This window comes from Suricata suricatta, chromosome 9 (assembly GCF_006229205.1).
Source record: "Suricata suricatta isolate VVHF042 chromosome 9, meerkat_22Aug2017_6uvM2_HiC, whole genome shotgun sequence".
In the NCBI taxonomy this organism is placed as follows: Eukaryota; Metazoa; Chordata; class Mammalia; order Carnivora; family Herpestidae; genus Suricata; species Suricata suricatta.
Genome location: NC_043708.1, coordinates 103756196 through 103775113, shown reverse-complemented (window position 1 = coordinate 103775113; position 18918 = coordinate 103756196). Strand labels below are relative to the sequence as shown.

The following is an 18918-nucleotide window of genomic DNA, read 5'->3' as shown; positions in this document are numbered from 1 at the left end:
CTGTCAGCCCCGCCCAGCCTGCTGTTTGGTTTCCGGGAACGAGTGCTCATGACGTCATTACGGGGCGCCAGGCTTCTCGGCCGGCGGGAGGAGGCGCCATGTTGAGCCGGCTTCAGGAGCTGCGGAAGGAGGAGGAGACGCTGCTTCGGTTGAAGGCGGCCCTGCATGACCAGCTGAACCGGCTCAAGGTGACCCCGCGACGCCGCCCCCGCCCCTCAAGCTGGGCCGCCCCGCGAACTCCAGTCGTAGGCGGCGCCCACTTAGTGGTTGACCAGTACCTGGGGGCCGTGTTTGAGATTGTAGGCCCACTCCTCTTAGAATCTTGAACCTGCAGGTCTGCGCGGAGGCCCAGCGGTCTGCACGTGTGGCAAGGCCGCGGCCGCACCCCTAGCACGCAGGCAGGTGGGCCGCACACCACGTGCTGAGGAAGTGAGACCTCTCTGAGGCCCGCCTAGGTTCTCCCTGCCCCCGGACCCCTTCCACGCGAGCCCCTTCGGCCTGTGCTAGTCACCATTTACTAGTTTCTGTTGGCGCTTGAAACAGCTCCGATCTTGTTAAGGTAGAGATTCGTGGATCCGTTGTGCAAAGCAAGCAAGCGAGGCCCTGAGAGAAGAGACTTGACCTACAGTTCCCAGTAGCTTTTCTTCTGGCAGCTGTTAGTGACTCCACAGCCTGGGCGAGATTTGGCGCACTAGTGCCATTTCCCACAAATCCAATCTCTTTAACCCCAGTGGGATAGATAATCCTGATAAGCGCTACTTTGCACCCTTCTTCAGGATCTTTGAAGTCCAAAGGAGATGCGGCTTATAAAAACCTTTTTGTAAACTGAAAAGCATGGTACAACTGTAACAACAAAACAGTAGGGGTTTCCTCAGGGCAATTGTTGGCCTCTGCTTATGTTCTTGTATCCCTAGTACCTGTACGAGTATCCAGTAGGTGGGTGTTATGTATGATGACGACGACCTCCAAGCCTAGATTCCTTTATGTCCCAGGAAACACTTCCACTTTCCACTCTTCCTGCCTTCACTCTCTCAGTTCTGGGTAGAAAACTACAGTCTAGAGTATTGGCCCCCTCTGGAATCAGAAGACACCTGGCTCTTTTAAAGTAGCACACTTGGGTTATCTACCCAACTCTGCTTGCCTAGAGGAATTTTAAGTCATGGCTCAACTAAAAACACCTGTCCACCCCTGGGGCAAAGGGGCTTCAGGGGATTTTTTTAGCTCCCTTCCTAAAATATGGGGAAAGATTAAGGGCCCCACCCTTTCCTCTAGAGCTGCACCAAGGTTACAGTGTTTTCACTTCTCCCATGCCAGCCTTTGACAGCCTGCTCCGTGCTCCGTAAATTTTACCCATGTCAGTAGCCCGGTGAAACAGTAAGCAAAGTGTCCTCAACTCCTCTTTTCTAGGTTGAAGAACTAGCCCTCCAATCAATGATTAATTCTAGAAGAGGGGATGAGGTGCGGTCTTCTCAGCCTGCATCTGAACAGCCACATGATGTAAGTTTAATCAAGTGTGGGCCTAGGGAGACAATGCAAAGTCCATCCTGCTTTCAGGCTGCTTGGAGGCCAAAATTTGTCAATTCCATCATCAGGCCCAAAGAACTCCGGGAATTGCTTGCAGGAAGTTCTAGTTTAATGAACTGGCTATTACATATTACTGTTTCAGGCAAGAAACAGCCTGCCTCTCTACCAGCTAGCTGCTCTTTGATTTATTAATCATGTATTTTATATTGCCTGCCCATCCTAGTTATCCATCCTCTCTAGTTACTGCAGTGAACCCAGGGAGAGTTGGAGATCTTTGCAGGCATATGTCAAAACACTACTTCATGAGTAAGTAAGCTTGGGATGTGAGACCAGAGTGTAGCTTTGACTACAAAACATAGTGTTGAAAAGTGAGTTCCAGTCCTCATCATAGCCTTCTCTTACCAATGCCCTTAGGTAAAACAGTGCAATATTCTTCTTTTCTAAATATACCATATTTGAGCATTTTTTTTCTCTCAGATATGTTAAGCCATTTAAAACCCATCTGAAAGCAGCACCTCTAGGCCAGCATAATTCTTAGGCATGAGGCATGTTTGTAAATGAGGTAACATTCTCTCAAATCTAGGGTGTTTACTCCCCTCCCATTGTGGCAATAGAGAGTAAGGGAACTGGGCTACCTCTTGATGATTAAATATTGGGGATGAATGTGCAATTGAGATTTAGCAATTTTTTTTTTAATGTTTAATTTTGAGAGAGAAAGAGCACAAGCAGGGGAGGGGCAGAGAGAGAGGGAGACACAGAATCCAAAGCAGCTCCAGGCACAGGGCTTGAACTCACAAACCGTGAGATCATGACCTGAGCCAAAGTCCGATGCTCAACTGACTGAGTCACCCAGGTGCTCTGAGATTTGATTTTAAAATACATTTCATAATTTGCTGGTTTGACGACAGTGCCTTTCCTACTAATCCGTAATGTCCTTGCCTAAAGCAGATGTTGGTACATGTAGACAATGAAGCATCAATCAACCAAACTGCACTGGAGTTGAGCACAAGGAGCCATGTGCCGGAGGAGGAAGAGGAGGAGGAGGAAGAATCAGATTCCTGAAGGTGGGGAAGAGCCAAGGTTTGTCCTATGTTCCTACTCCTCAGTAACTTTGTCTCTTCAAAAAATTTTTCTTTAAAAGTGGGCCCTACTCTGGCCTACTTTAAAAGGAAGCAAGGAAGCAAGAACTTTAGGATGATGTGTAGTTACAAAAATGGTTCCATCCGTAACTGAACTTTTGGTGACATATGGAAAAGCCCAGCTGTAGTATCTTAGCCTTGAGCAATATGGGCGGTGCTACATCTGTATTCTGGTCAGATTCAGCAATTATGCTCAAAACAAAAAGTTTCCTCGGATTGGTGCTATTGAGAAAGTCTGGCATTTGCCAAGAGGGCAGAGTTAAATACAAGCCAGCCTTTCCAGTCAACAGTGCCTCTTTTAAGAACACCAATTAAAGGCCGTCTGCATGCCATTGAACCATTGTGAGCAGCAAGGCCACAGTCTAGGAGAGAAAGAGGACAAGTGAGGAGAACAGAGAGCCACTTGGGAACAGAAGCTGCTGCCACCTCGGTGACATCACAGCACAATGCCTACTATGTGCTTGGGAGATTGGGCTTTTGTAATAATGACTGATACAAAATAAGAGTTGTTAAAATTTGGTACTTCTTTGCATACTGTCCCTTTTCTAGTGAAATACAGTTAAGTAGGACTTAATTTTATAAAAGTAACTTGCCCTGCCCGAGCAATAGAAAAGCCAAACCACACCTAAAGAGCCTCCTCAAGCAGAACTTCTGCTGTAACTGTTCCAGAAAAGACCGTGGGTATATTAATCACCATTTCAGTTATTTTGAGCTACTCTTACAGGAAATAGCCAGAAGTTTAAGTGAGCCTATTTCTCAGAAAACAGTATGAAAATTGTTTTTGCAAAACAATCAGGCTGTATGTTTGGAGGATCTAATTTATGAGCATGGGTTTTCAAGAGCTAGAAAGTTGGCTCTGAATTTTTGTTGTACATCTAACTGGTCACTTGGCCTTTATATTTAACTCGTTGCAGCTCTCAGCTGCTCCCGTGTGTAGAGTGAGGCTGCGTACCTGCTCTAGCACTCCCATACGTGGTTACGGGGTGCTCATGAGGCAGCATCTAAAACTCCGGCCACTGTTGGTGTCTCGGCAAGAGGGAGCCTAAGGAAGGGATTGGACAGCAAGACCGATGCAAGGAACATTATTCTTGAGAACAAGATCATTCTTGGTAAAAATTACTGGGTGAAAACCTTTGGGCTCTTAAAACGTAACACTTTTGGATAAAATAGGGAATTTATGTAACACAAAGCTGTTTTTTAAATCCTGGCTATGTTCTATGCTCCTGTCCATCTAAAGTGGAACCCCTACTTAGATTTACCCAAGTTCTGCTTTTTGTTTGAAAACAAAATAGGCCTTTTGTTTTTAAATACAAATTTTGGTTTTCTCTAACCTGCCCTCTAAAAGAAAATGAGGGAAGAGGTACTGACCAAGCAGCAGCACAGGAACCTCAAGTTCTGAAAGTCACTGGTCAAAAAAGGCATCGGTGGTCACTTGGGACGTGGTTTTGTTTTGTGACACTGCTACCTCACAGGCAGAAGCCAGCATGGGCCCAGTCTTCTCTAGGAAAGTGGAATGAAGTGTAACTGGTGAAAGAGGGGAAACCATTGCTCAGTGGAGCCCAGCAGCAGGGGGCTGGGCATCCTGGGTGGGGGCTCGCACGTCAGCCCGCACAGCCGGCCAAGAGCAGGGCGCTGCTGTGAGCAGGCCGGTTACCCCGACCCCACCCCCTGCCTGCTTTTCCCTGGGTGGAAATGGTAGGAAGAGACGAGATCTGTTCACGGGCCCATGGAAAAGGGGTGTCTGGTGGCTGAGAAGGCTTGGACAAAGTCCAACCAGGAATCACAGGAAGACCCATTAGTCCAGAGCATGGAACCCGCCCTCTGTGTGGCATTTCTGCCTTGCGCCCTCCTGTCTTTACCTTTGCCCTCACAGGAAGGCTTGGCTACATCCTTTGATTTCTTGAGCACTACCACAAAAGTAGACCTGTTTTTCATCCTTTTAACTTGATAATATATTTATTAGAATAAGAGTTTAGATTTGTTAAACATCTGGATTGAAATGGTTAAAAGGATTTTCATACAATTTTTAGGCACTATGCACACTGTTGTTTACAATAGCATTGGTACTTGGATTTGGGGAAAGATAAATCTCATGTTTTAATGCCTTGATCCATTTGTAACATTCAAAGTAACCACCATTTTAGAAACACTAATTCAAACTTAGACACATACCACTAAATATCCCACATAATATATTTAAAAATAAATATAGAAATACAACCAGAAGTCTACAAATCATCACAGTAGACAGACTGGTGCAGCCCCAGCTATCACGGCAGTGAAGGGCTCTTGCTAGATTTTGATAGAAATTGCTTCATTCTACACCAAAAGCAAAAATATAATAAAATAACAAGATATATACTTTCTGATGTTCTTTTTCATAGCAGCAAAGCATGCTTCACATGCAGTGCCTGTGAAAGATCTTACAGGGCTCCTTCTCCAACAGAAAGAAGGTACTCCTGGCAAGAATGCAGTACCACCAAGTGTCAAAGAATCCCAGAAGTACAGGCAGCTAGCCAGTCACGGTGAGGGGAGAGCAGCGCAATTTTCAGGAAGAATGACTACCCACAGCAACCAAGGTTTCACTGTAACTCAGCGTTGCGAGTGTTTGGATCAACATACACAAAAATAGCCCCAAGCACAAAGCCAATCCACTTAGGGAAATAACAGTAAGAATAAACGACAGTAGTATTAAAAAAAGACAGAATTTTGGCACATGCTGTGTTCTTCATCCTTTGTCGTAGGTGAAATGCACGTCTGAACAGAGACAGGCATGGCAAAGAGGCCTGAAAGCAACATGGCATGCCACCTGGCAGGGGCTTCACTCCTCGCTGCTTCCCAAATACTTAGACACCAGCCGCGTGGGTCGGTGTGCTGGGCTGGTTAAGGCCGATGGTGGAGCAGAGCCAACCTGCAAAATCCACTTCCTCACCGTCAGATCTCTTGATAAAGGCATGAACCTGTGTGCAAGGAAACAGTAAGTTAAAAAAGCAAAAGGAAATTTCAAAAGTCCTGGGTCTAGACTCGGGGACTAGTCTTGGAACCCCAGATACTGCCTGCCATCGGGCCGAGGTAGGGGGCCAGGAAGGTGGCCAGCTGCCACCCTGAAAGCCTGCTCTGCCTGTTTCATCAGCCATGACGCCTTAGCTACTCACTTCCCTGAGCCTGCCCTCCTCCAGGGCGAACTGGGGGTAGTAGCTCTGCCCTGGGCACCTCACAGCGGGGCTTGAAGAACAAAATAATGAATGGATGGACTTGGCCATGTGTGTGATACTGTACGGGCTCTGCAGGCTCAGATATGTTCCAGTATCACTTCCCCACTCTTCTGAGAGCGAAGCTGTGGAGGACGCTGAATACAAGGTGAGCCCGTCGGTGGTAGAAAAGGCCCTGTCCTTACAAAGGAGTGGGTTGGCCCATTCCTTCCCTCTGCTTGTCCCATACGCTCACGGGTGGACACAGGAGACTTCCATTTGGGATCCTGCAGCCCCAGGGTCAGTGGGCCCATACTGGTCAAGGCAGCAGGGAATGGGCTGTGGGAGGACTGGGCCGATGACTGTCCGAGAAGGACAAATGAATAAACAGGTTGTGTACAGACTGGAAATAAATGGACTTACCATGAGTTGCTTCAGATCTGCTCTCTCTGCTGGGTTTTTTATGAGGCTTAAAGGAAGAAAGATCATGTCGGAAAGAATGCCTAGCACTGGTTCCAACTCAAATTATGTACATTTACATGCGCATCTTCCCCACACCCTGTAGGCTTTGAGGGGTGCCTGAGCCTTGTTCACCGTCCCGTGCCCAGCTCAGTGGCATGCCTGCAGGCTCTAATGCTGAATTAACCTGAGCTCAGAGGCAATGTGCCAGTCCCTGTGGGGCAAGCGAGGGGCAGCCCTTACCCAGTGCCATGGTCAGCCCAGTCTTCAAAGTCCTAGCATCTGGAGGTGGGGGGAGGGCACAGCTCTGCACCCCAAAGTCCTAGCATTCTGGAGGTATGGGGGAAAGGGCAAAGCTCTGCAACCCAAGCCTGGGTGGGGAGGCTGACGAAACCAGCATACTCTTCCAGAGAGCAAGGAGCTGACTTACCATTTATTCACAAAATCTTGAAATTCCAGACTGAATACTCCGCTGGGCAGCTTTGGAGGAGGCTGTAAATAACATGTCAAGATCTAAGAAATGCCTGGCTTCCTTCTCCAGCCACATTCCCCACAAACCCCTCTCCCCCAGGCCTCAGGACAGTGCTGCCCTTAACCAGCCAAGGGAAGGCAGGGGTTGGAGGCCAGTGGCTGTGTCCTGGGCCACCCAGGTGGACCCATTGGTCTCACAAACCACAGCTGGAACTGGGGGCAGGGTTAGTGGCTACCAATCACTTGACTAGCAACTAAACATCACAATTTCTCCCTGAACCCTTGTTTATCCTTCTATGACGTGAGGAGAACCTCATTCTCTCTGGGACCCCTTCTAGCTAATCATCTGTAAACCATGGCATGTGGCATGGAACTAGCAGCTGGGCAGGGGATGGGGGGTAGCGAGTGTGCTAACCACGAGGTGTAACCCAGCCCCGAGAGCACCCGTGGAAGACACAGAAGGCTAAACAGTAAAATTACCCCTTTCCTGAACCCCGAAGAAGCAGAGAAAGGTTAAGACCACATGCCGGCTGACAGAGGGCTGGGTCTGGACGAATGCTCCCTGCACACTACAGGAATGAGGCTGTTTGAGGAATCAACGCAAGGATACAGGAATGACTCGTTTTCCGAGGGTACGCAGCGGAGGTCATGCAGGGTGACAAAGGACAGGGCTCCTGGAGCACCTGGCTCGTGAACTCCACCCAGACCCAGGAAATGGGACCCACCCTCACGTGACGTGTGCCAGGGCTGAGGGTTAGCTTCCTTGTGAGTGGATTCCCACGCGGTGCCCATATCACAGGTGATCGGACGCTGAGAATTAAACACGCTACCAACAAAGGCCCGCCTCGCCCGCGCCTGCGTGCCCTGAAGCCCTTCCACAGCAGCAGGCTGGGGAGCCGCGTCTGAGGGTCAGGGGCTGAAACCCTGCTCTCAGGCTGCAGGCGGGCACTGCCACCGAGGGGGTGAAGGCAATGTTCAAAGGGGAGACTGCTTGGCCTCCAAAGGCCAGGCTTGTCCCAAGTAGGTTGAGGGCTGGGCAAAAGAGGGCTGTGAGGTGCCCGCACCATGCAGCCCAGCCTCCTGGGTGAGTAGGGATGGGAGCTGGGGGGAGTGGGTGGTAAGAGCTCTGGGGGGAAGGAACTTAGCTACTTTCCATCTTGGAGCCCAAGTTCTCTCCCCTGTAGGAAGAGGACTGTGAAACCAGTTGGGCCCACCAGAGGCAGGCAGTGCACACTAGGAGCCTGGCACTGCTGATTTACTCAGGCGCTCTCTTCCTTTCGCGCGGTTCCCACCCAGCACAGGTCCCGGCAGCAGCAGACGGCCTTCCTCCCTACACGTTGGCAAGGCACTGTGCCTGCCCGGGATCCGCAAGCAGCCGAGATCTCGTGCTGAACTGCCGCTCCGTGTCTCACTGCTTAGCACAAAGCTGTGCAGACCATAAGGAGACCATAACCTCCCTAGTTAGTAACTTATTAACTGATGGGGAGAAGCAGGATTTTCCGTTTGGTTTGTAATGCACAAGGGGACCATTTTGAGGCTTCTGGGGTCTGATTTTAGAGAGCAGTAAGAAAGTATGAAAAGTGACCCCACTAGTCTCTGGAAGAGAACAGGGCCATGCCTTTTACCATGCACCCCAGCTGAGTGGGGCCTCCAGCTGCCTCCCCAACCTAACAGCTCATCCTTTCACTCCCCATGCCACCCCTGAGGTGGGGGGTTGCTGGCCCTACCTTCTGAAATCCTGCTCAAGAGCCCCTCTCGTGCAGTGCAGCCCAGCCCAGCCCCTGCCCCTCTGTGCCACCGCTCCCTGCCCCCTCAAACCCGATTTGATGAATGCTAGTCGGTCTCTTCCTTCCTTGATCTTTTTTTCATTTAAACATACTGGTACATGTGTGTTACACAAATAATGCGTGTTCTTTGCATTAAAGTCAACCAGCAGCAATAAGGCAAAAGAAACTTCCATCATCCAGAGAGAACCACCATTTCATACTTCTCAACTTCTCAGACTTTACATGCAGTATACGCATACAGATTTTTTTTTAAAAGAACTGAAGACAGGACGGACACATACTACTTTGTAATGTTTTCCACACAATTTATAATGAATATTTTCCATCCCTGTTTCTACATTGTCATTTTTTTTTTACATCTATTGCTTTCAGTGGCACTTACAATCGAAAACTGTACATCACAGGTATGTGTGGACTTGCCTTGCCTCCCTTATACATCTAATGGTCTTCACGACCAGGGACTTCTGTTTTCCTGCCTGCGGGCCCCCCATCTCAGGCCTAGCACCACCCCACAGTGCGCACGTAGCCCAGTGTAAGTGCACAAGAAATGCTTGGTGAATAAAGGAGTAAGAATATAACAGGCACACTAGAGGCTCCTGAATCTGAGAAACGACGAGAATCTCAGATGTTCCCTGGGGAAGGGGCACCTGCAGCCTCTAAACCAGCCACTCAATTCCAAGAGCATGATGCCCTACAGAAATCCCCACAGGGGTGCAAGAAGCCCCCCGGGGGAGCAGCACAGGTTTCCCTAAGTAACAGAGTGTTTTCTTACTAGCAGCAGATACCAAGGTCAGGGAAGCTGTGTGGTACTTACCTCGTTGACTATGTAATCCAACAACTCAAAAATCGCCATGGGAGGTCGGCTGTCCATTCCATAAGCTACAGATTTTAGAATGAGAAAAACGAAAACACCTCTCAGGAAAACAGGAGGTTATTTGCCAGTATGAGGCTAGGGACCTGGGCATGGGTCCTGGGGACCAGAACAGGGTGGTGGACAATTAAGTAGAGATCCAAGGGCCCCAGATAAGGCCAAAGACAGAGGGGATGAGCAAAGGCCCTAGTGCCGGCCTGCTGGGTAGGAGTCTGAGCTCTACCACCTCCAAGGTTTGCGACCTCGGGCAAATCCGCTGCTGCTGAGCTTAGTTTTGAGTTTGGTAAAATGGAGATGGATCATCATGTCTGTCCTTCCCTTCCTTATGCTGAGAGAGGAGCAAATGAGGTAAGAACTAAGTAACTTGGGGACTTGAGTTTTAATTCTCCCTGAACTTAGGTTTCTTCCTTTTATACTCCAGAGTCCCAGGCCAGCCTCAGGGGCCACAGCCACCAGCCCCTGCAGGGGCCCACCATCAGTGACCCCTGCCCTCTGCTTCTCTCTTCACATACGTCCTGTCTCATGAGGGCCTCAGAGAGAGGTCTTCCTGGTCACACAGCAGTGTCATGGCAGGAATGACATCAGAAAATGCTGGGCCAGCATCTTCGCAGCACCAGGTTTACTTCCCACTTTTCATGATCACAGAGGCACGCGGTGCGGCACAGTGCTCAGCACCTAGGACTCAGACTTGGTCACTTACAGTGTGTAGTCTCTTAGACAAGTCAGGCACTTTGTGCCTCAGTTTCCTCACATCTAAGAGATTATAATAGTGCTCACACATGATTGCTATTAAAATTAGACAATACTGGACAAATCCATGGAGACAGAAAGTAGATTAGCCGTTGCCAGGGGGTGGGGGGGTGGGAGGAGCTGAGAGGGCTAGCTCATGGAGGTGAGGTTTCTTTTTGGGCTGATGGAAATGTTCTGGAATTACATGGTGGTGATGATTACACAACATGGAAAAATATACTAAAAACCACTGAACCGTACACTTCACAATGTACATTTTATGTTATGTGAATTTTTTCTCAAAGAAAATCTACCTAAAAGTCATGATTTTTAAAAAGTAGCTAACACATATAATGTGTTAAATGCAGTGCCAGGAACACAGCAGGCAGTCAACAAAGGGCGGCAAGTTGTCCACAGTAAACCCACCTGGGGACCCTGCTCTGCTCCTCCCCCATCCCCCAGCCTGGTGAACAGAGATAGGCAATCAGCCCCCCTGGAAACCATAGCAGTAAGGGACGCCCCCAGTCCAAGCTGGGGCCACTCACAGCTGAGGGGCCTTCCAGGGGTCCTTGGCCTGGGTGGTGTCTCCGCCGCATCTCCCTCCACTTGGCACCCAAACATCAGCTCCAGCTCCTTGGCATCTGGAGGAGGGATGGGATACCTCCCAACTGCCATCTCCACCAGAGACAGCCCCATGCTCCAGATGTCCGACTGCACGGAGTAGTGCGTCCCCTGCAGTCTTTCTGGCTGCAGGAGAAATGGAGACAGCTGTGGTCACCTGTGAGCTAATCCAGGCCCACAAGGAAGAGGGACCTGCGAGGCTCCACGGATGCTCCAGGGAGGCCTTAGGACTCCCTGCCCTTTTGAGACCTGTTTGCATCACCGGGAGTGGCCTGTCCTGCCTGGTGCCAGCCCAGGCCCTATATCTGCTGAAGCACTTTTTCTTCTTTGGAATTTCCACTAACTGCTTTCTCTTGGTTTCTGATCTGCCCCCAGCTACTGTGTTCAAACCCGAGCTGGCTCCTGTGACTCTGACCCATGCCTCCTCACTGCCATTTCCCGTACCCTGCCCTCGACTGACGGCCTCTGGCCTGGCTGGACCCCCGCTGCCACTTCAGCTGGTGCTCCAGCTTTGCCAGTCTGGGCACTGTCTTGCACGTGCAGCACAGCTTGTCCAAAGCCCAGCTTGCGAGGTTCATCTCGTCACCTTCGTGTGAAACATGAGGCTTCTGGAACATGGGTCATGAAGGAAGTGTGCAATGGGTATAAAGTGCACACCTGAGGGGTGCCTGAGGGGCTCAGTCAGTTAGGCATCCAACTTTGGCTCAGGTCATGATATCACAGTCCGTGAGTTCAAGCCCCACATCAGGCTCTATGCTAACAGCTCAACTGCTTCAAATTCTGTGTCTCCCTCTCTCTCTGACCTCCCCTGCTTGTGCTCTGTCTCTCTTTCTGTCTCTCAAAAAAATAAACATTAAAAAAACAAAACCGAAAACACCAGCTTTGAGAGTCAGGAGAGCTGAAATCTAAGACCAGCTCCACACAGACTCACTGACTGTCCTTGGACAACACGGAGTGGTAGAAAAGACAAAGGGGTCAGACGACCTGAGTTCACATTCCAATTCTGCAACTTGTAAGCTATGTGATCCTGAGCCTCAGTTTCCTCATCTATAAAGTGGAGCTGATGAACATGGTGTTCACAACAATAAGGTCATAACAAAATACCTGCTCTTCTTACTACAGTTACTGAGAAGGTCAAACCAAATGAAAATGTATGTTAGATGCTGCAAAATGCTACACGAATATGGGTTGAGTCAGAAGAGTCAGGAAAAAAATATATAGTGCTATACAAAGCATTATTTTTATTCAGTGTTAATTGAAATAACACATGTATTTCAAGAACTCTGCAAAAAGTCTTTATTCTGACAATTATACTTTTTTTTTTTTAGACATCATTAATGTTTCCCAAAGGATTTTCACTAACTCAAACACTGGACTATTTTGGAACTTACCATGTAACCACAAAAACCTGAACCACTAACCCTGGATCAACAGGTCCCAGAGTGTTGATTGATTTTGAACTTTGTGGCTGGCAGCTGAGTGATCTAGAATGCTAGCTGCTCAGTTCTTAGACTGCCTGAGGACTAACTGGCAAGGAGACCTGGCTTTCAGTCCTGGCTCTGCATCTGGATTGCCTCATCTCTAAAATGGGAGCAATAATCTTCCCTTTTACAGGGCCACCACATAGACGAGGACACAGGAAACACTATGTGCCGGGATGCCCCAGCCTCTGTGCCTGCCCCTCAATTAATCTGAGCCTGCACTCACTGTCCCTCCACGGAGACCCTACCCACCCTAACGCTCCTCTATCTGCCCCACGCCAGCACTCACCCAGAGTCACATGCCCCTGGGTACCTACCACATGCCAGGCCCTGAGCCAGACCCTAGGGACAACTTAGACACCTAGGGCCCTATCCTTGTCCGCCCGAGCTCACAGCATGGGGAAGAGGAGAGAACATGCTACCCCCTCCTTGGGGAGGGACCAAGATGCCTCCTCCCTCATTCTTTCTCCCCAACCCCCATCAGCTTCCACAGGTTCTGGCTCCGCAGAGGAGGCCACCCACTTGGCTCCTATCCCTGCCCATCTAAAGACATGGGAGAAATGGAACCCACTGCTCATACCGACATGTAGGACCTTGTGCCCACAAAGGAGTTGGCCATGGAGTCGATGAGCTGCCCGCTGACCCCAAAGTCACAGAGCTTGATCTCCCCACGGGAGTTCACTAGGATGTTGGAAGGCTTGACATCTGCAGGGGAGGGAACAAAGAAAAGGAGGGAGTTGACACAGGTGGATGGGGAGAGGGAGAGGGTGAGCACTTTAAAGACAGATCAGCCCTGAGCGTGAGTCCAACAACCTGCTGCCATCGCAAAGCCAGCCCGTGGCTTGCAAACACTGGACACCACAGTCCCTCATTCAGTCCCTCAATCCCCTAGTTCAGGATTCGAGAAAGTACTGTCAGGAGAGGAAATGATAACCTGTTATATAAGCAGTACAGAAAGTCAGTGGATCTTCACTCTTTGAGAATCCAGACTTAAACACATGACCCACAGGAAGGAGTCCATTATCATGAATAATCAAGATTTCCAAGTTTGTTGTTTCAATCACCCTTATTGGCAAGATATAGTATCTATGGTTGGATCATAAGGTAGGAAGAAAAACACAAATAATAAGACCTGTATGCCTGCTGAGGCTCAGACCAAAGACTAGAGAGGGGATGGGAGCAGGAATTCCTATTTTTGACCTTGATACCAAGCACATAGCCTTTGGGTTTTACGCATATGTGTGGCAGAGGTTGGGAGCCGACTTAATGGTTCTCACTGAAGTCACTTCCCAAACAGCCTCCACAGCTGCACAAACTGCCAGTCAAGCCGAGTGCCTTGCCACCCTGAGGGGACCAGTCAGGGCAGTGCCCCTGGAAGCACCCCAACCCTAACCCCGGCCCTCCCCACTTCCCACTCGGCTGCCACCATCACTACTGGTCCCTTGACCCTTCCTCTTGCAGAGGGAGGTTAGATTCCAAATGTTCTTCTTCCGCCATCTTCTCTGATTCAAACAACTGCCCTACAGAGTGGGCAAAGCAAGGTCAAGTGTTCTCATTTACAGGTGGGAAAACAATGCTGGAACGTGGTAAAAGTCCCAGGCCAGGGTTTTGTGGCCCCACGTCAGCAGTGAGACCCATTAAGAGCAGACCAAAACCATGCACCAAGACAGGCAGTCTCTGACAGAAGTGACAGAGATGCCTCTGGAGAACTAGAGGAACAAACCAAGTCCCCATAATTCGAACCTACTAGAACTACTATTCCCATTATTTTCCCCTTCAGTGCTCTCAGATGAATGCATTTACACGCTCACCTCAGAGATCTGGAGGCTCTGTTTTCCGCCACTGCGATAAAGTGAGTATCACAATGCAGAGACTCAAATGGATGTTTTGGTTTCCAGGTACATATAAAAGTATGTTTACGCTATACTAGAGTCTATTAAATACAGCATCATTATGTCTAAAAAAACAATGTACATACCTGAACTTAAAAATACTTTATTGCTAAAAAATGCTAACCGTGGGCACCTAGGGACCTCAGTTAGTTATTAAGTGTCCAAATCTTGATTTCAGCTCAGGTCACGATCTCACGATTTGGGAGTTCAAGCCCCATGTCAGGCTCTGTGCTATCAGTGTAGAGCCTGCTTGGGAGTCCCTCTTTCCCTTTCTCTTTGCCTTTCCTCTACTTGTGCCCTCTCTCTCAAAATAAACATTTTTTTAAAACTGCTAACCATTTTAGTGGGTCATAGTCACAGATCACCATAACAAATATAATAATGAAAATTTTAAGCAATTCTAGAACTACCAAACATGACTCAGAGACATGAAGGGAGCAAATACTGTTGGGAAAATGGCACAGACTTGCATGACGCAAGACTGACACAGTCAATTTGTAAAAAATGCAGTACCTAAAAAGCCTAATAAAATGATGGATGTCTGTATTTATCCTTAAACAGACTCTAACAAGTCCATGTATCTTTCCAAGGGTAAAGTGAAGTCTTTCCCTTGCCCCTCCCCACCTCATTTCCAAGGCCGGGTCAAGTCCTAAGCGTAGTGCTCAGGCAGCTCAAGCTTCTCTGTACCCACCACCGGCCCTGGCAGGGCAGGGCTGCTGGTTGCCTGCTCCAGCGCTGCAGCCCCAGAGCTGCCACAGTAACCGGCACACACTAGGTGCTCCAACACACTCATGAATGACTGGCTCTGAACTCACCGGGTACACACACAAGCACCTCGAGCCATTGGTGTGGTCTTCCCAATACCTAGCCTTCCTCATGGCCCAGGACAGGATACCTTTCCAAATCCCCTGGCATGCTCCCTGTTGTCTCCTACATACAAACTTCCAGAATGCAGGCATCCGAAGTAGTCTTAGGGGAGTCTGGTTCTTCCCCTCAGTCTAAGGCCCAGAAGAGTCTAGGAACTTGTCCAAGGTCACACTGCAAAAACTGGGTGAAGCTGGACCCAGGCCTAGGTGTCAGAGAAGCCAGCCGCCATAGGACCCAACTCTGTTCTACATACCTTTTTATGCTCACTGGGCACCACGCCATGCCAGGCCCCATGCAGGTACCGGGGAGACAGCCGGGGGAACCAGTTGGGCTCCCGCTGTCATGAAGCTCAACTCTGTAGTGTAAGCACAGACAACAACCCAACAAATGTGCAAAACCAGGTAGTCTCAGTGCTATGAAGGAAATAAAAAAGATAAAACCAGCTAAGAGACCCCCTCAGGAGAAGGGGGCGCTCTGTGCAGGAATGACCCTTGAGCAACAACCTGGGTAGAGGCACACACCCTTGTGGGGAATGACTTCAAACACAGGGACGAACTTTTCTTCTGTTTCTTCCCCCCACGTAGTATTAGGGGCAGGCTCCGACAAACTGGCCAAGGAGCCTCCTCAAACAGAGGACAGACACCCGACCCCAGAGGCTAGTGTTTGGTGTGCCGCAGGGCCACTGAGCGGCAGGCCAGAGCAAGGGAGGGCCCGCGCCCAGGAGGCCCTCCAACACGAGACTCTGTTCACACTTACCACTGGACATCCCAACCCTTCACCCTGGTGCCTGGGGTGAAGCCAGGGCTCCTTCGCTTCCCAATGTGCCCAAGGCAGTTAGGCTCCACTTTGAATCCAAGGGGTGGCCTTGGCTCAAGAGACCGGTGTTCAAATCCCCGCCCTGCCACCTGCTCCAACAGCAGCCTTGAGCCAGGCCCTCTGCTTCTCTAGCACCAGCCACTTGTCAGCGAAGTGGTGGTGACAATCAGAGCTTTTAGGACCCTGCCAGGTGGCGAGCAGGACCAACCTAATGTAGCGTGGGCATATGCACCACACGCCCTGTCACAGGGGCAGGGGATTCCTCCACAGGCCGCCCTGCAGGACAAGCAGCTCACCCACCAGAGCCCAGCTTCAGCCCTCCCCGACAGAGAGCCCCCCTCCACCCCCGCCGAGTTTTCCTTCCTCTGCTGGCTTCCCCGCTCTGCTTCTCTCAAGGCTGCTCAGGAGTGGCCGCACGGCCTCCGGAACTGCTTGCATCTGATTTCTATTCACATGGCAAGCCAGCCTCCTTTCCTCCGAACTTATGTAACACCGCTTTCCTCAATCCCTGCCTGTCAGCTCCAGCTTCCCCCACACCAGGGAACAACACCGGCTGGGAGGCTGCAGAGACCACAGGGGATGGGGTCAGAGGAGCAGAGGGGAAGTCTGAGGGGCCCCTCCTGGTGACCCAGACAAAAAGTGGCCTGCAGACCTGTGTGGCTGAGCCACCGGGCCGGGACGTGGCCCTCCCTGGCAAGCCCAGGCTCTCCTCTGGGGTAAAAGAGGTACCCGTTAGACAAGGCCAGAGAGACGGTTTCCTCCAGCTGACAGCACCCCCTCTTTGCTCCCCACAATCGCCGCCCTCCCTCCTCTGTCCCCGTCCCCAGCATCGGCGTCCTCACTCGGTCCTGCAGAGCAAGCGGCGTTCCCCCAGTGGGACAGCCCCTGCACGGAGCCTCGCAGTCAGGAGCAGGCCTCTCAGCCTGGCTTTCCAAGCCCACCACTGCTCCCGCCTCATCTCTCCAGCTTCATGTTGTGACATGGCCCCTGTCCACCCTGCCCAGGGTTAAGGCCCGCCCCTCTGTGCTGGCCCCTGCATGGGAAACATGCTTCATTACCACTCACCCTCACCTCGATTTCCAGGTGCAAGTGCTTCTGGGTCCCCTTTGCCACTTGGGAAACTGCCCTGCTCCTGGGAGGGCTGAACCTGGGGAGGCCTCGGCGGGCTTCTTCCCACATCGTTCCCAGCAGCAACCTCGACCACTGTTCAAATCAGGGGCCTAGGCCCTTTCTAAGTTCCCTTTCTCACCCTCCAGTATCAGGAAGGCGAGGCTGGGGGGGATGCCAGGATCTGGTAGGCCAGGCTGCATTCTTGAGGAAACACCCAGCACCCATGAGGCTCCCCCAGCTGACAAGCTTCTTCAGGAAACCGATGAGAGGCTAAGATTTGTTACCCCAATCCTACTCAGCCCCTATGAGGATGGGTAAGCCCCCTTCTTCAAAAACAAACAAGGAGGTTTTATGAGAAAACTAAGTAGAAGAAATATATTCTTCTCTCATATTTTCTGCCCCAGAAATAACCACTGTTCAAAGTCTTCGGATTTTATCCCTCATGAGTGCATGATTTTAACTTAGTTTCTGAGCATCTGCCACCACTCTAAATCAAGAGGTTTGGATTCAATAATTCAGTGGGTCATTTGTTTATTCTTTAAAGTTATGACTGAGCCATGAGTAAAAAAGGACACAGTTCCTATCCCTGTCCTCAAGGCCATCACCACTAGGGGAGACAGAACATGATAAATACCAAGAACATGTGCGTCTGTATGATGTTAAGGGCAAAGACAGACAGTCAGGACATTGTGGCCAGATATTCTGAATTATTCCAACCAGCCAGGCTCTGTGCCAGCCTAACTAGTCGAGGTAAGGTCCTTCTCAGGCAGATGAAGAAAGGTGTTGGCCTCCCACCCTCATTTTGGTGGCAGAGAATCTTATAGGAAGCTGCTTTTACTTGTGTATGGGTAGGACAAGATGGAAGAAGATGGACATGCAGGAACAGAAGGGCAGGGAGGAGGGGAGGGAAGCAGGGGCACGAGAGAAACACGAAAAGAATAAATGAGGGCCCCAGTGCAGTAAACTGAGTGACGCCTGGAAACCAGACACTGGCTCATCTGTGACAAAGGCTGAATCCAAAAGTGACTTTGGATAGTGAGTTAGAAGTTAAAGAAACAAAGACAAATGAGATTTTTAAATGGTGACTCTAGACCTCAAATGACCACTTCTTAGCAACCACAGAAGATCCTTAATAACCCTTCTCTAAAGGTGAAGAGACAGAAGGGAAAAGGTGGCTAACCCCGGTAGGTCAAAAAATGGTCTCCACCTCTAGGTTAAACTCATCCATGACCTCAGGGAGCTAATTAAATAGCAAAGGAAATTAACATTCAGAGAAAATCCCAAACACTTCAATTTGCCATAACTATAACCTCTTTTCCCCACCCAACCTTCCCGAAGAGCACAGCTTTCTCCCCTAGCTGAGCCCCCACCTGTGAAGGAGAACGGATGCAGCTTAGAGGAAGCTGGGGATGGAGGGGTTGGTGAGCCCAGCCAACCTGGGAAGACACCACACTCAGTCTGGGTCATGGAAGACTTACTCCACCAGGCCTTTTAAATACAGAGTCTTCTTTAATCCTCAGAACAACAGGGAGAAGCCAGCTATACACTCCAGTGTTCAGACAAGACACGGAGGCCGAGAGTCGGAGACGTCTATCAAGACTGCACGGGGAGCTAATGGCTACTTGATGCTATAATTGATTACCCAGAGCCTAGATAATTGGGCTCTAAATGTCAGAGCAAATGCGGAGTTGTACTCCGAAGTTTCAGGAAGGCCATTATTCAGTTGCAGGCGACGGTGGTCAAAAGGTGTAAACTTCCAGTTTTAAGATAAAGGTTCCTGAGATGTAATGTGCAATGTAACTACAGTTAACAATATTGAATCATAGATTTCAAAGTTAGTAGAAGAGTAGATCTTTTTCTTTCTTTTTTTTAAATAATCTCTACACCCAACGTGGGGCTTGAACTCAGGACCAGAAGATCAAGAGCCATATGCTTTAGCAACCAAGCTAGCCAGGTGCCC

General features: G+C 49.8%; 2 protein-coding genes across 4 annotated transcripts in view; one reads left to right on the top strand and one right to left on the bottom strand.

The window, feature by feature from the left end:
* Positions 1 to 73: 73 nt before the first annotated feature.
* On the top strand, positions 74 to 6293 carry SNAPC5 (small nuclear RNA activating complex polypeptide 5). 3 transcript variants are annotated; one of them, XM_029950390.1, is made up of 4 exons: positions 74 to 188; positions 1408 to 1497; positions 2473 to 2604; positions 5408 to 6293. In XM_029950390.1, the coding sequence occupies exons 1-3, from the start codon at positions 99 to 101 to the stop codon at positions 2584 to 2586; spliced, it is 294 nt and encodes a 97-aa protein (XP_029806250.1). In that variant the 5' UTR covers positions 74 to 98; the 3' UTR covers positions 2587 to 2604; positions 5408 to 6293. The 3 variants fall into 3 exon arrangements, with proteins under 3 accessions (XP_029806250.1, XP_029806249.1, XP_029806248.1); XM_029950389.1 differs by having other exon boundaries at positions 2470 to 2588; XM_029950388.1 differs by having other exon boundaries at positions 2470 to 2604.
* MAP2K1 (mitogen-activated protein kinase kinase 1) overlaps positions 4591 to 18918 on the bottom strand; it is a 79614-nt gene continuing 65286 nt past the window's right edge. The window contains exons 6-11 of the mRNA XM_029950387.1: positions 12854 to 12978; positions 10717 to 10918; positions 9386 to 9450; positions 6744 to 6805; positions 6278 to 6323; positions 4591 to 5623 (exon numbers count right to left, since the gene is read on the bottom strand). Coding sequence (XP_029806247.1) covers positions 5510 to 5623; positions 6278 to 6323; positions 6744 to 6805; positions 9386 to 9450; positions 10717 to 10918; positions 12854 to 12978 — 614 coding nt within the window. The 3' untranslated portion in view covers positions 4591 to 5509. The remainder of the gene's footprint in view (positions 5624 to 6277; positions 6324 to 6743; positions 6806 to 9385; positions 9451 to 10716; positions 10919 to 12853; positions 12979 to 18918) is intronic.

Bases quoted from the DNA above. Each gene is read 5' to 3' on its own strand.
- SNAPC5 (XM_029950389.1), top strand. From the start codon at position 99: ATGTTGAGCCGGCTTCAGGAGCTGCGGAAGGAGGAGGAGACGCTGCTT. The intron at 189-1,407 runs GTGACCCCGCGA...CCTCTTTTCTAG, and splicing joins ACCAGCTGAACCGGCTCAAG to GTTGAAGAACTAGCCCTCCA. The intron at 1,498-2,469 runs GTAAGTTTAATC...CCTTGCCTAAAG, and splicing joins CATCTGAACAGCCACATGAT to CAGATGTTGGTACATGTAGA.